General features: G+C 54.5%; 7 protein-coding genes across 7 annotated transcripts; 4 read left to right on the top strand and 3 right to left on the bottom strand.

Annotated features, from left to right (window-relative positions):
* Window positions 1-587: 587 nt before the first annotated feature.
* On the bottom strand, window positions 588-4,823 carry SEPMUDRAFT_129614 (uncharacterized protein). Its single transcript, XM_016902300.1, has 2 exons — window positions 3,673-4,823; window positions 588-3,618 (listed from the first exon to the last, which is right to left on the bottom strand). Exons 1-2 carry the CDS (start codon window positions 4,259-4,261, stop codon window positions 2,525-2,527), a joined length of 1,683 nt encoding a protein of 560 aa, XP_016764848.1. The 5' UTR covers window positions 4,262-4,823; the 3' UTR covers window positions 588-2,524.
* On the top strand, window positions 588-4,823 carry SEPMUDRAFT_122205 (uncharacterized protein). Its single transcript, XM_016901754.1, has 2 exons — window positions 588-3,618; window positions 3,673-4,823. Exon 1 carries the CDS (start codon window positions 839-841, stop codon window positions 2,015-2,017), a length of 1,179 nt encoding a protein of 392 aa, XP_016764849.1. The 5' UTR covers window positions 588-838; the 3' UTR covers window positions 2,018-3,618; window positions 3,673-4,823.
* Window positions 4,824-5,416: 593 nt separating this feature from the next.
* SEPMUDRAFT_104071 (uncharacterized protein) lies at window positions 5,417-5,731 on the top strand (the record flags this gene model as incomplete). Its single annotated transcript, XM_016900527.1, has 1 exon — window positions 5,417-5,731. One exon carries the CDS (start codon window positions 5,417-5,419, stop codon window positions 5,729-5,731), a length of 315 nt encoding a protein of 104 aa, XP_016764847.1.
* On the bottom strand, window positions 5,660-10,259 carry SEPMUDRAFT_160138 (uncharacterized protein). Its single transcript, XM_016907882.1, has 3 exons — window positions 9,668-10,259; window positions 5,831-9,574; window positions 5,660-5,766 (listed from the first exon to the last, which is right to left on the bottom strand). Exons 1-2 carry the CDS (start codon window positions 10,169-10,171, stop codon window positions 8,969-8,971), a joined length of 1,110 nt encoding a protein of 369 aa, XP_016764845.1. The 5' UTR covers window positions 10,172-10,259; the 3' UTR covers window positions 5,660-5,766; window positions 5,831-8,968.
* SEPMUDRAFT_122204 (WD40 repeat-like protein) lies at window positions 5,660-10,259 on the top strand. Its single transcript, XM_016901753.1, has 3 exons — window positions 5,660-5,766; window positions 5,831-9,574; window positions 9,668-10,259. Exon 2 carries the CDS (start codon window positions 5,870-5,872, stop codon window positions 8,690-8,692), a length of 2,823 nt encoding a protein of 940 aa, XP_016764846.1. The 5' UTR covers window positions 5,660-5,766; window positions 5,831-5,869; the 3' UTR covers window positions 8,693-9,574; window positions 9,668-10,259.
* Window positions 10,260-11,866: 1,607 nt separating this feature from the next.
* Window positions 11,867-12,219, top strand: SEPMUDRAFT_145903 (uncharacterized protein). The gene has a single exon (XM_016903334.1). It carries the CDS (start codon window positions 11,899-11,901, stop codon window positions 12,115-12,117), a length of 219 nt encoding a protein of 72 aa, XP_016764844.1. The 5' UTR covers window positions 11,867-11,898; the 3' UTR covers window positions 12,118-12,219.
* On the bottom strand, window positions 12,171-14,345 carry SEPMUDRAFT_122202 (uncharacterized protein). Its single transcript, XM_016901752.1, has 2 exons — window positions 13,086-14,345; window positions 12,171-13,027 (listed from the first exon to the last, which is right to left on the bottom strand). The coding sequence occupies exons 1-2, from the start codon at window positions 14,078-14,080 to the stop codon at window positions 12,580-12,582; spliced, it is 1,443 nt and encodes a 480-aa protein (XP_016764843.1). The 5' UTR covers window positions 14,081-14,345; the 3' UTR covers window positions 12,171-12,579.
* Window positions 14,346-14,525: the final 180 nt, after the last annotated feature.

Raw genomic sequence — 14,525 nt, 5'->3', positions numbered from 1 at the left:
GGGCTGGCAAACCTGCTGCGTTTGATTCATGCTCATGAATGTCATACACTTGCTGACCATGATAGTAGGTACCTACAGACTCATCGCACTGAGATCATAAACGCGCGGCGAGGCTCGTGTCTCGAGCTTTGGTGCTTAGACTGTGAAATTTGAGTGTACCGTGTACTCCACGACGCTGTAATACTCGAGACAACGCATGAAATCATAAGAGATGAATGCACTCGACGGATACAGGTAAGGGCCTAGAGGGCAATTGATCGCTGCGAACGAAAGCAGCTTGCTTGTAGTATCTTTCTGGTTGTGGCCTCCATGGGAATGCAGCAGGTAGATTAAATAATGACAAATCGACGAGATGTAAACTTCATAGTATTAGATCTACATTGCCAAGCCTCCAGTCGGTCGTCGCGGTCGCGTGCTTCGAAACATGGCCGCGTGTTCCTGAAGCTGATTAGGTCAGATTGGACACGGGAGTACGGACAGACAGACATCCATCTAGATAATGCTCTCTTCTTATACACACACACAAACACTCACTCACTCATACATCCATACATCTACATCAATGGCAGCTGATGGCAACTGGCCTGCTGCTGCTGCTGCTGGTTCCGGGAAGATCAAATTGAGCACACCTTAATACCAACGCAGTCCACGTCAATCGCATCGCATCTTCACCACGGCTCGAATTCTCGTGCGAGTGATGCTCCGTCGATTCCTTCTCTTCATTCTCGTCGCCTGCTTCAGCTCGACCATCTTGGTGTCAGTCTTTTACCGGCTCTCATGGCATCAGATACCACAGTTGGCGGGCCTGGGAGGGAGCAGTGGGTCGACGGGGAACACGATGGCAGCGTGGATGGAGCAGGAGGATAAGGATGATGGTGGTGGTGGTGGTGTTGGTGGTGTTGGTGGTGCAGGGATGTCGACGCAGGTCTTCAAGGAACCCAAGATCGATTCCACATCTCCTTACCCAGTGGGCAAGACAAAACCGGCTGGGAGCAATTACACCAGGACTCTGGTGCTGCCACGGCTGAAGACTGAAGACACAACATGGGTCGAGCAGGAGTTAGCCGACATGATGGACAGCGGTCTGCTGACGACTGCTATCTACACGGTGAACTTGAAGAGCGGCGAGCACAAGGGGGTGCTGCATCCGCCCAAGAATAAAGGGCACGAAGTCATGGTGTATCTCAGCTATATCATCGACTTTTACGACAAGTTGCCCGATGTGAGTATTTTCATGCACGCCCACCGATATGGATGGCACAACAACGAATTGCTGGATACCGATGCTGCTCAAATGATTCGTCACTTGAGCCCCGAGAGGATCTCGCGAGAAGGCTACATGAATCTACGCTGTCATTGGGACCCCGGCTGTCCCGAATGGCTCCATCCAGGCTCCACCAAGGACAACTACGACAAACCCGAGGAGGTGCTCTTGGCGGAATGCTGGAGTGAACTCTTCCCCATGGATCCCGTCCCGAGTGTCCTCGCGCAGGCATGCTGCGCGCAATTCGCCGTCTCGAGGGATCGCATTCGGGCGATGCCCAAGATGAAATACATTGGCATGCGAGATTGGCTGATCCGGACGGATTTGACCGACTACCTGAGCGGTCGAGTCTTTGAGCATATTTGGCAATACATCTTCACCGACGCCCCGGTGCATTGTCCCAGCATGAGCGCCTGCTATTGCGATGGATATGGCTTGTGTTTTGGTTCTCCCCAAGCATTTGACTATTACTTTGAGCTCAAATATCACAAGACCAAGCTGGACGAGGAGCTGGAAAAGTGGGAGCTCAAGGCGAAAGCGATCGATGAGGCGAAAAACGTGGACGGGTCGTTGAACGAAGAGGCTCCTGTCGCTGTGCCGGAGCTGGGAAAGGGCAAGGAATTAAAAAGCAAGATTGAGTCCTTGGCGGCGGAAATGCAAAGGCTCAGAGACGATGCTTTGACTAGAGGAATGGACCCCAAGCAGCGAGCGGTTGAGAGCGGGCGGAAATGGACAGAAGGCGATGGTTTCTGAGTATGATACTCTCTCAGACACGTTCCCTTCGACTGTCAAGACTATACAAAAACATTACAAAATCAGGACAGCCTTCTTCCTCGATTTCAGGAGGCATGGCCCGTTTTCCATCTTCTCATCTTCATATGAACATCATGTCTTCTTGTGCACTCCAAATGTGCACACAGATGGTAGACAAGCAGCAGCAGCAGCAGCAGCAGCAGCAGCAGCAGCAGCAGCAGCAGCAAGTGATGCATGCTCTGGTAGTGAAATAAAAGTCATACCACACCATAAGATCATAATATGGTGGTGCAACCTGAGCGAGGAGATTCCTTCTCTGTCGGCCTCCTCGCTGAAGAATCAATTTTGGTAGACGGCCGCTTTGCACCTCCTTTTGGCCCGACCTCTTTTTTCCTTTTTTTTCGCCCATTATTCGTCGATGGGGCTGTAACAACTACTCCTTCCAGACTCTCTGTTTACGGCTCCACCCGTTCCAGTCTCTTCGTAGAACGAATAGAGCCGCTCTAGTCACATATCCTCAGTGAAGCGGCTGCTACGGTTCGGCTCAAGCATGGAGGACGGAGTTTCGCTTCGTCCTAATGCACTTGCGGCCGATGGTGATGTTGACAATGTGCTAGCCTGTCCAGGTCGCTGCAGTGGGCTACCATGATGAACCTCAGGTTGCCGTTCTGGACCACGAGACATCATCATCACGGATCCAGGATCACTGGTCCGCAATGGTCCTCCGTCTATGCTCTCTGGCGATGCGGCACTCGGAGAGAGATCCCCGTCATTTCCGCCATCAAAGGCCGGGCTGTTCCTGTAAAATGAGGTATTATCGAGATTCCTTCCAGCACTCCCTTCTCCTGATGTCGCGATTGTCTGAGGCATGTTTGGCAGTTGACTGCTACTCATCCCTTCGCTCCATTGTGAAGGCAGTTTCCGCCCCGATACGCGGGTGAAGCCTCGTTCAGACTGCCCAGGCTCCGTACTCGGATTCTGGTGCCTGAAGAGCGCTGGAATTGCAGCAGCAAACGGTGCCATTCCAGCACGCTCTGCCATACCAGGTGCGCTTCTGGATTGCTCTGCTCCGCCTCCAGCTGTGCCCGGTGGCAGAGCTTGATGGCGCATTTGACTTCTTCTTCGATACCACCGAACGAAAAGCATGGCAATCAAAAGAATCACGGCAAGGCCGGCTGCGCCTCCCACAACGCCGCCAGCTATGGTGCCAGCGGGCGGCGTGCTATTGTGGTTGCCATTATCGTCAGTATTGGAAGTATCTGTGCTTGTGGATCCAGCAGCTCCGGTATTGGCCGGCGTTCCGTAGGTTTGAGGTGCACCGGCACCTGAAACAGCAGACGTTGACGTTGTACTCTGGCCATCGGATGTTGTCGTCGATGTTGGGCTTTGTAGTGGGGCTTGGGAGTCCGAGTAAACGGAGTTACCAGTCACAGTGAACACCTCACCGTCAACAATCGTCGTGAACGTACCACTAGAGAGAGTGATTGTCGAAACATTTCCGTCCTCGAGAGTGGTGTAGTACAATGTACTACTGACGGAACTTGTTACGGTGACGGCCGTTCTCGACGCGATCGTGCCGTTGTTGCCTATCGGGACGTTGGCTGTGTGCTGATCAGTGCTTGATCACATCATGGCATACAAACGGCAGTACATACTTAAGGACACAAGACTTGAGCTAGCACTCGTGGAAGAAGTGATGTTTCCTGGAATCGTTGTTGTTGTCGACGACGACGATGATGATGATGATGGTGATGACGATGATGATAAGTTTCCATTTGAGCTTGGGTAGGGGTCTGGTGACGGAGTGCTTAAAGTCGAAGAAGTCAAAGTTGTACTTGAAAATGTGGTTGCGCCAGGTATGCTGGGCAGTGTGGGTAGCGATGGGAGGGCCGGAGGGGTGTAAGTGAGTGTCGTCGAAGCATCCGTAAAGGTCTGTATGCCGAGAGTTGGTCCTAACGTGGGCATCGTAGTCGGGAGCTCAGTATAGGAGTCCTGCCGGGGGGCGATGCCCGCGAAGTGGTCGACTCCCTCGACGGCGTCTCGCTTCAGTTCGTGGTGTAAGGCGTTGTCAGTGGGGGTCGGGCTGTGCTGTAATTGGGGTGAATCGGGAGTGGCACATCCATGCATAGACTGGACAGAGTGCGAGAATGACGGCAATGTGTCTAGGGCAGTGCTGTTGTCCCTGTATATTCTCGCTGAACTGCCTGAGCTCGATAGCTTCCGCCGCTTGCTCGGAGGAGCCATAGCCGCATTCACGCACCTCCCTATGCAATACTGTGCCACGCACTACGGTCCGGATCAATATGTATTATGGTAATGATGTCCGCCGGTCAGGCTGTTTCCGTCAAGGGTCCCGGGACACCGGATGATAAGGAAGCCTGCTGTTTGGAGGACTTCGCTGCTGATGATTTCGAATCAACAGACGGGATGAAAGGGCAAAGGAATGGACGTCTTCGCAGAAGCTCGGTAGATGCTGTTTGTAACGAACGGACGTCGGACCCAGGCCGGCAGGAGGAGCAGGGTGAGTTGGGAGCTGGCTATGTGCAGCTCGACTGCGCCGCGCTCTAAAAACGATTGTGGGTGATGGTGATGGTGATGTTAATGATGATGATGGTGATGATGCCGTGGTGGAGGCGGTGGTGGTCGTAGGTCGAGCGAAGGTCAGGTAGGTAGGTTGGTTGGTTGGTTGGTCGCTACGACGGCACACGTCGTCGAGGGGCAGCTGGGCTAGCACGGCGGAGGAGCGGGCGGACCAGGCTCGTCAAGAGGAGGGAAGGAGCGAGAGGAGGAGAGGAGCGGAGCGGAGCGGGGGACGACGCGCTCCTCTGGGCGGCGGAGCGAGGTGACCGAGAGGCATAGGGCGAGGGCATCGGTAGGAGGGTCGCAGGTTAAGGTAGGTAGGTTGTAGGCACAAGGTAGGAAGTAGGTAGGTACAGGTAGTAGGTACAGGTAAGGTAGTACCTGAGGTACAGGTACCTACAGACCTCCCCCAGCAATTAGGCGGAGGAGGAGAGGAGAGGCGTTCTCCACTCCCACTCCCGCGCATGGACAGTCGCGACACTCACGCTAGCGGGCCAGGACATGCTGTGCAGTGTGCACCACGTTGCGCTATCCCTGCTTCCAGCCTAGACGTCCAACTCAATGCGCCTTCGGGCTGCCGTTTTGGATGCGAATGTGCGATCCGTGCGCGCTGGCGAAATGAGAAGTGCAATTTGATCCTGGTCCACGCACTGCATCTCTATCGACGGGTCACGGAGCGACTCAGCGAGGAGAAACGAGGTTCATCAATGGGCCATGGCGCTGCGTTGCTGCGTGCTCAATGGAGTCACTGCGGCGGCCTGCGTGATACTGGGCCAACTCTCTTCTCATCCACTATACTAGGAGGTATAGTCTATCGACATGTACCTTACCGTCCTCTCCTCCTCTCCGCTCCGCCCCGCTCCTATCTTCCTCCTCTTCTTTTCTCCTCTCCTCCACTCTCGACCGAGCGCAATCATGCCTCACTGCTTCCTGCGCAAACCGCAATCGCGCGCCTGTCCACCGCCGAATATGGTGCACATACTGCCAGAAACGGATGTTTGGCTCTGTCCCGACTCCCGAGTCTCAAACTCTAGTGCTCTTGGCGTCCGGCACGCGTCTCCACACCCAGCGGGAAGCGGGAAGCTGGAAGCTAGCGCTAATGCACCGCCACCTGTGGCTGCTAGCGGCAAATAAGCGAATGGAGCTTGGCGAAAAAGTTCGACCACAAGGCAGGTAAGAAGTCAGAAGAGCACGCACGCACACACTAACTGACTTTGCGAGCATAATTGCAAGTACGCGCAACCATGTCGACATAGAGGAGCATCTGCAGCCATGGACGTTCATCGCTCCCGCTTCGTCTCCTATCCGGTGCGACCCATCACCGCTGTCGCCTTCACGAGATCGTGCGATGAAAAGCTGCCCACCGGATTCCCGCAGCCCACGCTGAGACTGGCCGTGGGACGAGACAATGGTCACATCGAGATCTGGAACCCTCTGGGTGGCAGATGGGTGCAGGAGACGGTATTTCTCGGCGAAAGCAGCAAGAGTGTGGACGGGTTGCTGTGGACTCGCGAACCGGACGAGACCGATGAAGAAGGACGGCCAGTGCTAGGACAGCACCGACTGTTCAGTATCGCGTCCTCGCCAGATATCACTGAATGGGATCTGGAAAAAGGAATTCCCAAGAAGAAGAGCACTGGTAACTTCAGTGAGGCATGGTGTCTTGCCGCACAGCCCCGACGACTGCTGGGCGGCAAGGAGGAGCAGAAATCGCAAGACTTGGTCGCTGGCTGTCACGACGGCTCAATTGTGCTTCTTTCGACCGCGGACAACGACCTTCAGTTCCAGCGCTTCGTGGCCCGCGTGTCTGGCAAGAAGGCGCGGTGCATGAGCATCACATACCAGACCAGCGATCGCATCGTGGCGGGCTTCGCAGATGGCAATATCCGGGTTATGGACACACGAAGCGGCAATGTTCTGAGGACCATGAGCTTGGGCGCGGGCATTGCGCCCGCCCCGAAGACGAAGTTTGTGTGGAAGGTCAAATGCCTTCCGAATGGAGATATCGTGTCTGGAGACTCGAACGGAGATGTGGTGTTCTGGGATGCGAGGTCGTACTCGTTGGTTCAACGCGTCAAAGGCCATGACTCCGACTGCATCGACATTGTTACCAGCGAAGACGGGAAAACAATCTTCACGGGCAGCCTGGACGGCAGAGTCGCCGTGTACCATAACCTTATGAATCCTGCCGGTCGAAGATCGTGGGCCAAGGCGCACCACCGACGAATACATACCAAGAGCGAAGTCAAGGCCATGTCTGCATACGACAGCAATGGGATGAGTGTCGTCGTCTCTGGTGGTGGCGATCTCGCTCCGATCGTAACACCATTGCGCGAATATGGCAAAGAGAAATCGAAGACTCTACCGCACCTGCCGCAGCAGCCTCCCATCACCAGCGCTCGACATGCGAGACTACTGGTAAGCTGGGCCGAGAACAGCATCAGCGTGTGGCGGATTGCCAAGTCACAGACACTAGACTATACCCCCGAGCCCACGCCGCCCCGAAAGCTTGTCGCCAAGATTGTACTCGACAGCAAGCAAGCCATCAGAAGTGCCGCCATCTCGGACGATGGTAAGGTTCTGGCTGCCGCGACCGATACGGGAGTGAAGGCCTTTCATTTACGCAGACGACCAGATTCGGAAGCACTTGCCCCACGCAAGCTGGATGTGCCAAGCACAGTGGCCTCGAAAGGGGCTCGTGTGCTTCGCTTCTCGCCGGACGGCAAGTGGCTCGCTATTGTTCAGCTTGATAATGAGGTGCATCTTGCCCGCACTGCCGCAGCCTTGGACAAGCCCAAGCATGTGCAAATCCTGGATCGTACGGTGGAGCTTGAGCGGCAACATCGGAGACTGGCATCGGTTGATGCGTTCAGGGCTTATGATCAGACCATTAGTCGCGTCGCGTTTTCTTCTGACAGCTGCGTGCTCGCTGCCAGCGATCTTTCTGGACAGCTAGACACATGGGTGTTGGAGGGTCACGAGGATCCCACAGCACCAGCAATCGATACCGCATCGGCTCATTCCATAAAAGCTGCTTCCCTCGATGAAGCTTCCACAGAGAGCTCAGATGATGACGATGACGACGATGAGCGCATTGTCTACTACGGTCAACACTGGGTCGACAACCCGTCCGCGCACTTGCTTCCCAAATTGGACAGTGCACCTCTCGTATTGTCCTTCCGGCCAGCTGCCACCTCTGCGCAATCCAGTGGTCAACAGGTGAATGGGAATCCTGGCGTGCACTCGACTCGGAATAATCCTCATGCACACTCACACGAAATGCCCCCAGGGCCCTACCGGCTATGGATCATGACTGCCAAGCACCAGATGTATGAATACGATGTGCTCCATGGCAGATTGAGCGAATGGAGTCGCAACAATCCCACGTCGCTCTTGCCCGAGGACTTCCACCGGATGCGCGACCGTGTCATCGACGCCGTGTGGGACGTTTCCGCACAAGGCCATCGCATCTGGCTCTATGGATCGTATTGGATTTTCATGCTCAATGTCTCTGGAGATCTTCCTAGCAAGAAACGCAGACAAAGTCAGGGTGGTGGCGCTGATGGTGAAGTGCAGCAAACAGCAAAGCGACTCAAGACGAGCGGGGCGGGCGGCAAGACGCTGTCCACCGATCGTGAGGGTCTACCGGGCAAGGTACTGCGCGTCGAGAATGGAAGTGAGATGTCGATCCATTTTGATGTGGGCAGCAGCAGTAGAAAAGCAGGCAGAGCAGGACCACATGTAGTGGTTGATCAGGATGATGGCGGGGACGACGATATGATGGTGGAGGAGGAGGAGGAGCAGCTCCGATTGACACGAGCGAAGAGTGTGGACGAGGAGCCGGGCAAGTCTGGTGGGTCACTACTACATGTATCTGCTGCCACGACGGGAAAGCAGGAGGGGGCCGCGGGAGGAAGGCCATGGTATTGCACGTTCAAGTACCGACCCATACTGGGAGTGGTGCCATTCGAGGATGATGCAGGTATCAAGGACGGAGCAGGAGAAGAAGCTGGAGGATTACCGATCGAGGTCGTGGTGGTGGAGCGACCGATTTGGGACATCTTGGAGGGCGCGAAGAGGGCAGGTGGGAAATAATTTGAGTTGGTCGGCACATGGTGCAGTGGGTAGGTAGGGGACGAAGGATCGAGGTCATGGCACATGCACAGACCCGTACCTCGTGGTATTCGGCTTGTAAAAAAAAGTAAAACTGGTACCATAGTGCACTGCTATGGGGCCGTTACTGTCGCTGTCGTGGTATCATCGCAATGTCCCATGCAAATCTACATGCATGCATGGAAGCCAACGCAAAAAAACAAGACCAAAATCATTCCCGCTGCAGGTATCAATAATGTCTCATCACCGCTCGCGTCCTCATGCATGCCTATATGGCTCGTATCCCTGATGGAGTCCTCCTCCACCTCCTGCACCGCCACCGACATGAGGACTCGGCTGCGCGTAATCATGCAACGGCAGCTGATCGTTGTTCTCATAATCTCCCACGTACGGTGAAGCCACTCTCGTGTAGTCTCCGCCCGTCTTCTCCGCCTTCACGCCTTCTCTCCCACCACGATTAACGGAGAAGGCGTCGTCATTGCGGTAGCCCATTCCCTTGGGCTCGGCATTCCACAAGCCACCCTTGTTGGATTTGTGGTGTGGGTTGCTCCTGCCCGAACAGCAACAAATGCTAAAGACCCAGAAGAACGTGGCAGCCAGGCTGAAAGCCACACCGACCCAGCCGGCGATCAGGGCGTTGCGGCCTTGTGTGAGCACAATGCCGTAGTCTTCGAGGACTTCGTTGAGGGCTCTGACGAGAACGGCGAAAAGGACGGTGGAGGTGAGGACGGAGGCAAAGGTGAAGAGTGTGCTAACGAATGAGAGGATCCAGGTGAGGAGAGATCCCCAGCGGGAACAGATGGCGAGGAGGCCGATGACGATGGTTGCGAGGTTGGTCCAGAAGGCGACTTGGTAGGCAATGAACTGAAGAGAGCAGACGGCGGGTGTTAGTTCTCATGTATCATATTTCGCGGGGAAGGGAGGGAGAGAGGATCTCTCTGTGGGTGATCTGCATACCATCCATTTCGCAACTTTGCGGTAGGCGCTCAGGGCTTTCTTGCCACTGCTCCCGAGTAATTTGTCGGCATATTCGTCATAGTTGTCCTTGATGTTTGCGACAGCGCTCTCCAGGGCGTTGTCGGACGAAGAAGTGCTTGTGGCTGTGGTATCATCGGTTTCCAGGCCCCAAATGTTGATGGGGTCGAACACGAAGCCGCTCTTTCTGCTGGTACAGTCCTTGTCGCTGCCGTCGGTCTGATTGGACCAGCAGTAGTTCCACAGATGGATCTCGTAGATGTCGCCAATGCCCCCGGCGGTCTTGATATTGCCAATGGCGGTGGTGAGAGCGGTGTTGGTCGAGGCTGAGCCATCGGCGTGGAGGTCGGTGAGGTTGGCTTTGAAGAAGTGGTAGGAGTCGAGGGTGTTCCAGCCGGCGACTTGGAGGAGGATGGCGCAGATGAAGGAAGCGATGGTGAGGGCCATGGGGATGAAGATGCAGGCGACTCTGCCTGCTTTACCCATTTTGGCGGTATTGTGACGGGACGAATCAACAACGAGTAACGAGTGAAGGTGGTGGTGGTGGTGGTAGTAGGAGAAGAGAAAGAGGAAGAAGAGAGAGCAAGGTGGTGGGTGGTTGGTAGATGTAATGTTATAGCTACCTGAAACTGCCAAGGTTACATATTATTGTATGTGCACAGCAGAGATGCGCCGAATAGTCCATGATGGATGATGGGATGAGGATGGAATGTACTAAGGAGGTAGGTAGTCGTAGTCAGTAGTACGCAGTAACATGGCTGAGCAAAGGCGACGAACGTTGCATCTCTCCCGTCATCCAATGTTTTGAAGCAGCTGCGCAATTGTTGGACACGCCACTTCCCTGCTAGGCTTAGTTCTCCCGTAGACCCTGCCAATTTCCCACCTCACTCCCGTTTCTCTCTCTCTGTCTTGACCCCCACGTGACTACTTTCACCATCATTGTATGGCCCCGGTATATTATTGCCTACCATATTGTTGTTTACCAGGTCACGCTTCCATCTTCAATTCTCCGGACTCACTCACTGACACTGACACCCGACGCCTTAGTTGTTGTAGCTACCTACTAGCTAGTCCAAGGACACTTCTTTTTCTGTTCTCAGGCTGGCTGTCTGGCTGGCTGGGGCTGAGGGCTGGGGGGCTGGAGGCTGGGCTGTAGACGCAAGCTCGCCGCGAGACGCGTCACAAGCACACGCTTGTCTCGGTCTCCACACACACATACACACACATATAGACCGAGAGAAAGGATTCGTTTGCTGGTCGCCTGTTTGCATACAGGTAGCCATCCATTACACTGATCAGGCAATGATTACAGAACAGACCACCATCTGCCGTTTGTCCCAACGTGCAATGGAAATGAAGGATTTGTGAGATTAAGGTACGGCACCTAGGTAAGGTACCTAGGTAGGTATGATTAACTGCCTCTGATATCGATAGTCCAGCATATTTTCCAAGGTTGTATTCTTTCTTCAGCCGTGCACCATCATCATCATCATCATCATTTTAAATATAACCTAGAGATCGATCAGGCTTTCTTTGCTATATGATAATAATGATGACGATGACCTGGCAACGGTCACCTCCTGCTGATACATTCCTATAAATTGACATCTGAGATCCTTCTTCTCCTTCTGCTTCTTCCACCTCCATCCCCCTCCTCCTCCTCTTCTTCTTCTCTAGAGAGAGAGAGAGAGAGAGAGAGAGAAACAAAGAGGCCAAGAATAGAACAGGTTTGCTGCACTGTTGCACTGCACAGTAGGAACCTGAAGCCTGTGAAAGGACAAGCTGACACACGGGAGGATTGCGTCAGCCTGGCTTGGCTTTTGCTTCAAGACTTTCACACCCATGCACTAGCCAAGCCATTATTCCACCTTTGTAGTTTAGTAGAAGAGTACATGTAGGTACTGTAGGGAACAGCAGAGGTAGTAGGTAACCCACCTTACCTGAGGTAGAAGTATATATATCTTAGGCGAGGTGGAGGAGCACGAGCACTAGGACACTGACTAATCATGTAGGTACCTTATGTACCTACATACATGTAGTTGTCTGACCTACATGTACTCAGTACTGTAGCTTACCTACCTGACCTACCTTACCTTAGGTACCGACCTATAGAGGAGACATGGGGCACGGAAATGGGAAAAATAGGAAAAGAGGCAATGATGAAAGGGTCGGGAAGCTGAACGAAAACACTTTCTGCATCATGCAATGGTAGAATGGCAGATGCAGGCATCCAGTGCGCTTCCGCACGCTCTGCTGCTAGGTTCGTTCATCGTCTCGACATCCAATGCGTCCCAGCCTCGCGACTACACACTAAAATAGAGCACTTTCATCATCGCTCCATGTCCTCGCCCGTCCCCAAGGCCGCACCTCTTCCCTCCCATATCAGCATATCCGCAAAGAGGTATCATCCCATCTCCACCATCATCCCGTAATGTAACGGAAATGCATTAAGATAGGAACCATCCATCCGCGATGCATGCCCACACACACACACACACACACACACACACACACACACACACACACACACATCTCATCATTGCCGCCGCGGATCAGATGGTGCCCGCCATGCTCGCAGCAAACTCCTCGCCAAATATCACACATACACAAAAAGCTAGTCTAACGCACATATGAAAAAGAACAAAAAAAGAATCTGCCGTAATCGGCCGTGTGCGGTATCGTGGTGAGACATACGAAAGTGAAAAAAACGTATCCGCAGCAGATCCCAGTGCTGCATCAAACCAAGCGCCGATGCTCCATCGTAACAACTTGGGTTCAAATAGCTGGCTGGCCTTCCCTTGAAAGGCCAAGAAGCAGAAGAAGAAGAAGAAGAAGAAGAAGAAGAAGAAGAGGTATGTGTATGCGCAGGTCGACGTCATGTTTCAACGACCATGTTACTGTTGCGGCTGTTGATGATGTTGTTGTTGCGCGTGGTGGTGGTTGTTGGATGTCACGCGTTGTCGCGCACGTTCCGCCTGCCCACTCTCGAGAGCCTTCATGGCGTCAGGGTCGATTCCAGTCCGATCGCGGCCACCCCCACCACTCTTCTCGCCCTCGCCACCAGGGAGTATGAGGCTGACGTTGTACGCGAGAGCTTCGATGATCATCTTACGGAAGTCGGCATCTTCCTTCATGTCTTCCGCATTGAGACGGAATCGTTCTTGCTTGTCCATGTCACGGCGGCGCATCGCCTTGATCTCGCCCAGGATGTGGAGCAACACGCCCTCCGTACACTTAGCACGAGGTGCGGCTTGCTCTGCATTCCGAACATAGCGGCGGGTGACATCTTGACATCCATCGGCGGAAAAGGCGATGCAGTACGACAGCTTCTTGTTCCATCCTGTACGACTGACATTAGCAAGGACCGACACACAGGCACAGTGGGGGGCTGGACAAACCTTGAGTGTAGAGGAGAGGCGCGTCCCACGCTCCCTCACACACGTCGACGTGCACCCACTTCTTGCGGTGTGTGCTGTACACTTCCGTCCAGATATGGTCCTCGGCATTCCACACCCAGCGGACTCGGCTGCCCAGCGCGCGACACAGCATGCCAAAGCACGTAGCCCACTCGCCCACGCGGCCTCGCTTCGTGTCGACCAGCACAAAGGCGTCATTGTAGCGGGGAAAGCGTTCGAAAGACTGGCATTGAGCATTGCTGCATTGGTACAGCTCGACCCTCGATGCACTGCAAGCTTGCTCCTCGGGTAGCGGTGCCACCATACCTCGTCCAATAGTCGGCTGGTGACAGGTCGAACATTTGGGATTATTAGTCCATTCAAAATAGTCCTCCTTGAACCATCTCATCATGGCTCGAATCACGCAGTCCTGGTAGCCCCATGCCGGCTTTGTGTTCGGCCCTAGCGATGCCGCTTCGGCCCTGTAGAGGTCTGATTCCTCTTGTGCCTCATCGTATATCCGTTGGAGTGGTAGTTTAGCGAGTGCGTCGTCTAGCAGTCCCGGATTCTCCCATTTGCAAGGTGTGTTTGACAAAGAAACAAGCATGTGTCGAAAGCGTATTGACTTGGGGTCGGTGGGCGGGGTCGGCATGTTGGGAATGTTTCGGAGCGATGCATACTCGGGCGGTGGTGACTGTTGCCGCTGAATACCCTCCTGTGGAGCTCCGGGTGCTTCCCTCACAGGTGGTGCGGGCGCATCGCGTGAGGGAACCGGCGGGGCAGGCGAAGAAACAGTAACCAGCTCCGTCCGCCGCGACGATGATCGCCTCATAGACGCTGGCCTCCTGCTCAATTCATTCATGCGCTTCGTCGACAGCGTCCGTCGGAATTGCATCGTGAGATCCGCCGCCCACGTCTCAGGAAGCGGCTGCGCCGACGGTCGTGGTACGGGCTTTCGTCGCGGTACACCGCGGTGGGTGTTCTGGCTGGGATCCGCCATGGTGTCAGAGAGAAGGGGAGATTGTGTCGAGGAGTCGATGTTCGATGGCTCGAGGTGACGGAAAAGTGCAGTCGTAGTGGTTGGTTGAAGGAGTGTAGGTCGTCGATCAAAACAAGGGTCTGTGTGCTGCGCCTTCGTCGGTGTGCTGCGCCCGTCGGTCGAAGCAATGCAGCAGTAGTGAAGCCAGCATACAACAGCACTGCAGAGGCCGCGGTGGGTGAGTGCAGCACGGTGCTGCAGAGACGGCGGCGGCGACGTGCGAAAAGAAGGTCGTGGTGGTGGTGGTGGTGGAGATGGAGGCGATGGTGAGGTCGGGCGGGTGGGTGTTGGTGTGGGCTCCTTTGGAGGTCAAAGACACACAAGAATCCCACCAGCCGTAGCACTAAAGCACTTCCAGGCTGACGCGTCCCTGGCCCGTCCGTGCGTTCGACCACGATTCATCCCT

The sequence above is a fragment of the Sphaerulina musiva genome (genome assembly GCF_000320565.1).
Source record: "Sphaerulina musiva SO2202 unplaced genomic scaffold SEPMUscaffold_1, whole genome shotgun sequence".
In the NCBI taxonomy this organism is placed as follows: domain Eukaryota; kingdom Fungi; phylum Ascomycota; class Dothideomycetes; order Mycosphaerellales; family Mycosphaerellaceae; genus Sphaerulina; species Sphaerulina musiva.
Note: the sequence above shows the minus strand (reverse complement) of the source record. Positions and strands in the feature narration are given on the sequence as shown.

Bases quoted from the DNA above. Each gene is read 5' to 3' on its own strand.
- SEPMUDRAFT_122205 (XM_016901754.1), top strand. From the start codon at position 839: ATGGCAGCGTGGATGGAGCAGGAGGATAAGGATGATGGTGGTGGTGGT.
- SEPMUDRAFT_129614 (XM_016902300.1), bottom strand. From the start codon at position 4,261: ATGGCTCCTCCGAGCAAGCGGCGGAAGCTATCGAGCTCAGGCAGTTCA. The intron at 3,619-3,672 runs GTATGTACTGCC...ATCAGCACACAG, and splicing joins CTCAAGTCTTGTGTCCTTAA to CCAACGTCCCGATAGGCAAC.
- SEPMUDRAFT_122204 (XM_016901753.1), top strand. From the start codon at position 5,870: ATGGACGTTCATCGCTCCCGCTTCGTCTCCTATCCGGTGCGACCCATC.
- SEPMUDRAFT_160138 (XM_016907882.1), bottom strand. From the start codon at position 10,171: ATGGGTAAAGCAGGCAGAGTCGCCTGCATCTTCATCCCCATGGCCCTC. The intron at 9,575-9,667 runs GTATGCAGATCA...TGCTCTCTTCAG, and splicing joins GCAAAGTTGCGAAATGGATG to TTCATTGCCTACCAAGTCGC.
- SEPMUDRAFT_145903 (XM_016903334.1), top strand. From the start codon at position 11,899: ATGGCAGATGCAGGCATCCAGTGCGCTTCCGCACGCTCTGCTGCTAGG.
- SEPMUDRAFT_122202 (XM_016901752.1), bottom strand. From the start codon at position 14,080: ATGGCGGATCCCAGCCAGAACACCCACCGCGGTGTACCGCGACGAAAG. The intron at 13,028-13,085 runs AGGTTTGTCCAG...TGTCAGTCGTAC, and splicing joins GCGCCTCTCCTCTACACTCA to AGGATGGAACAAGAAGCTGT.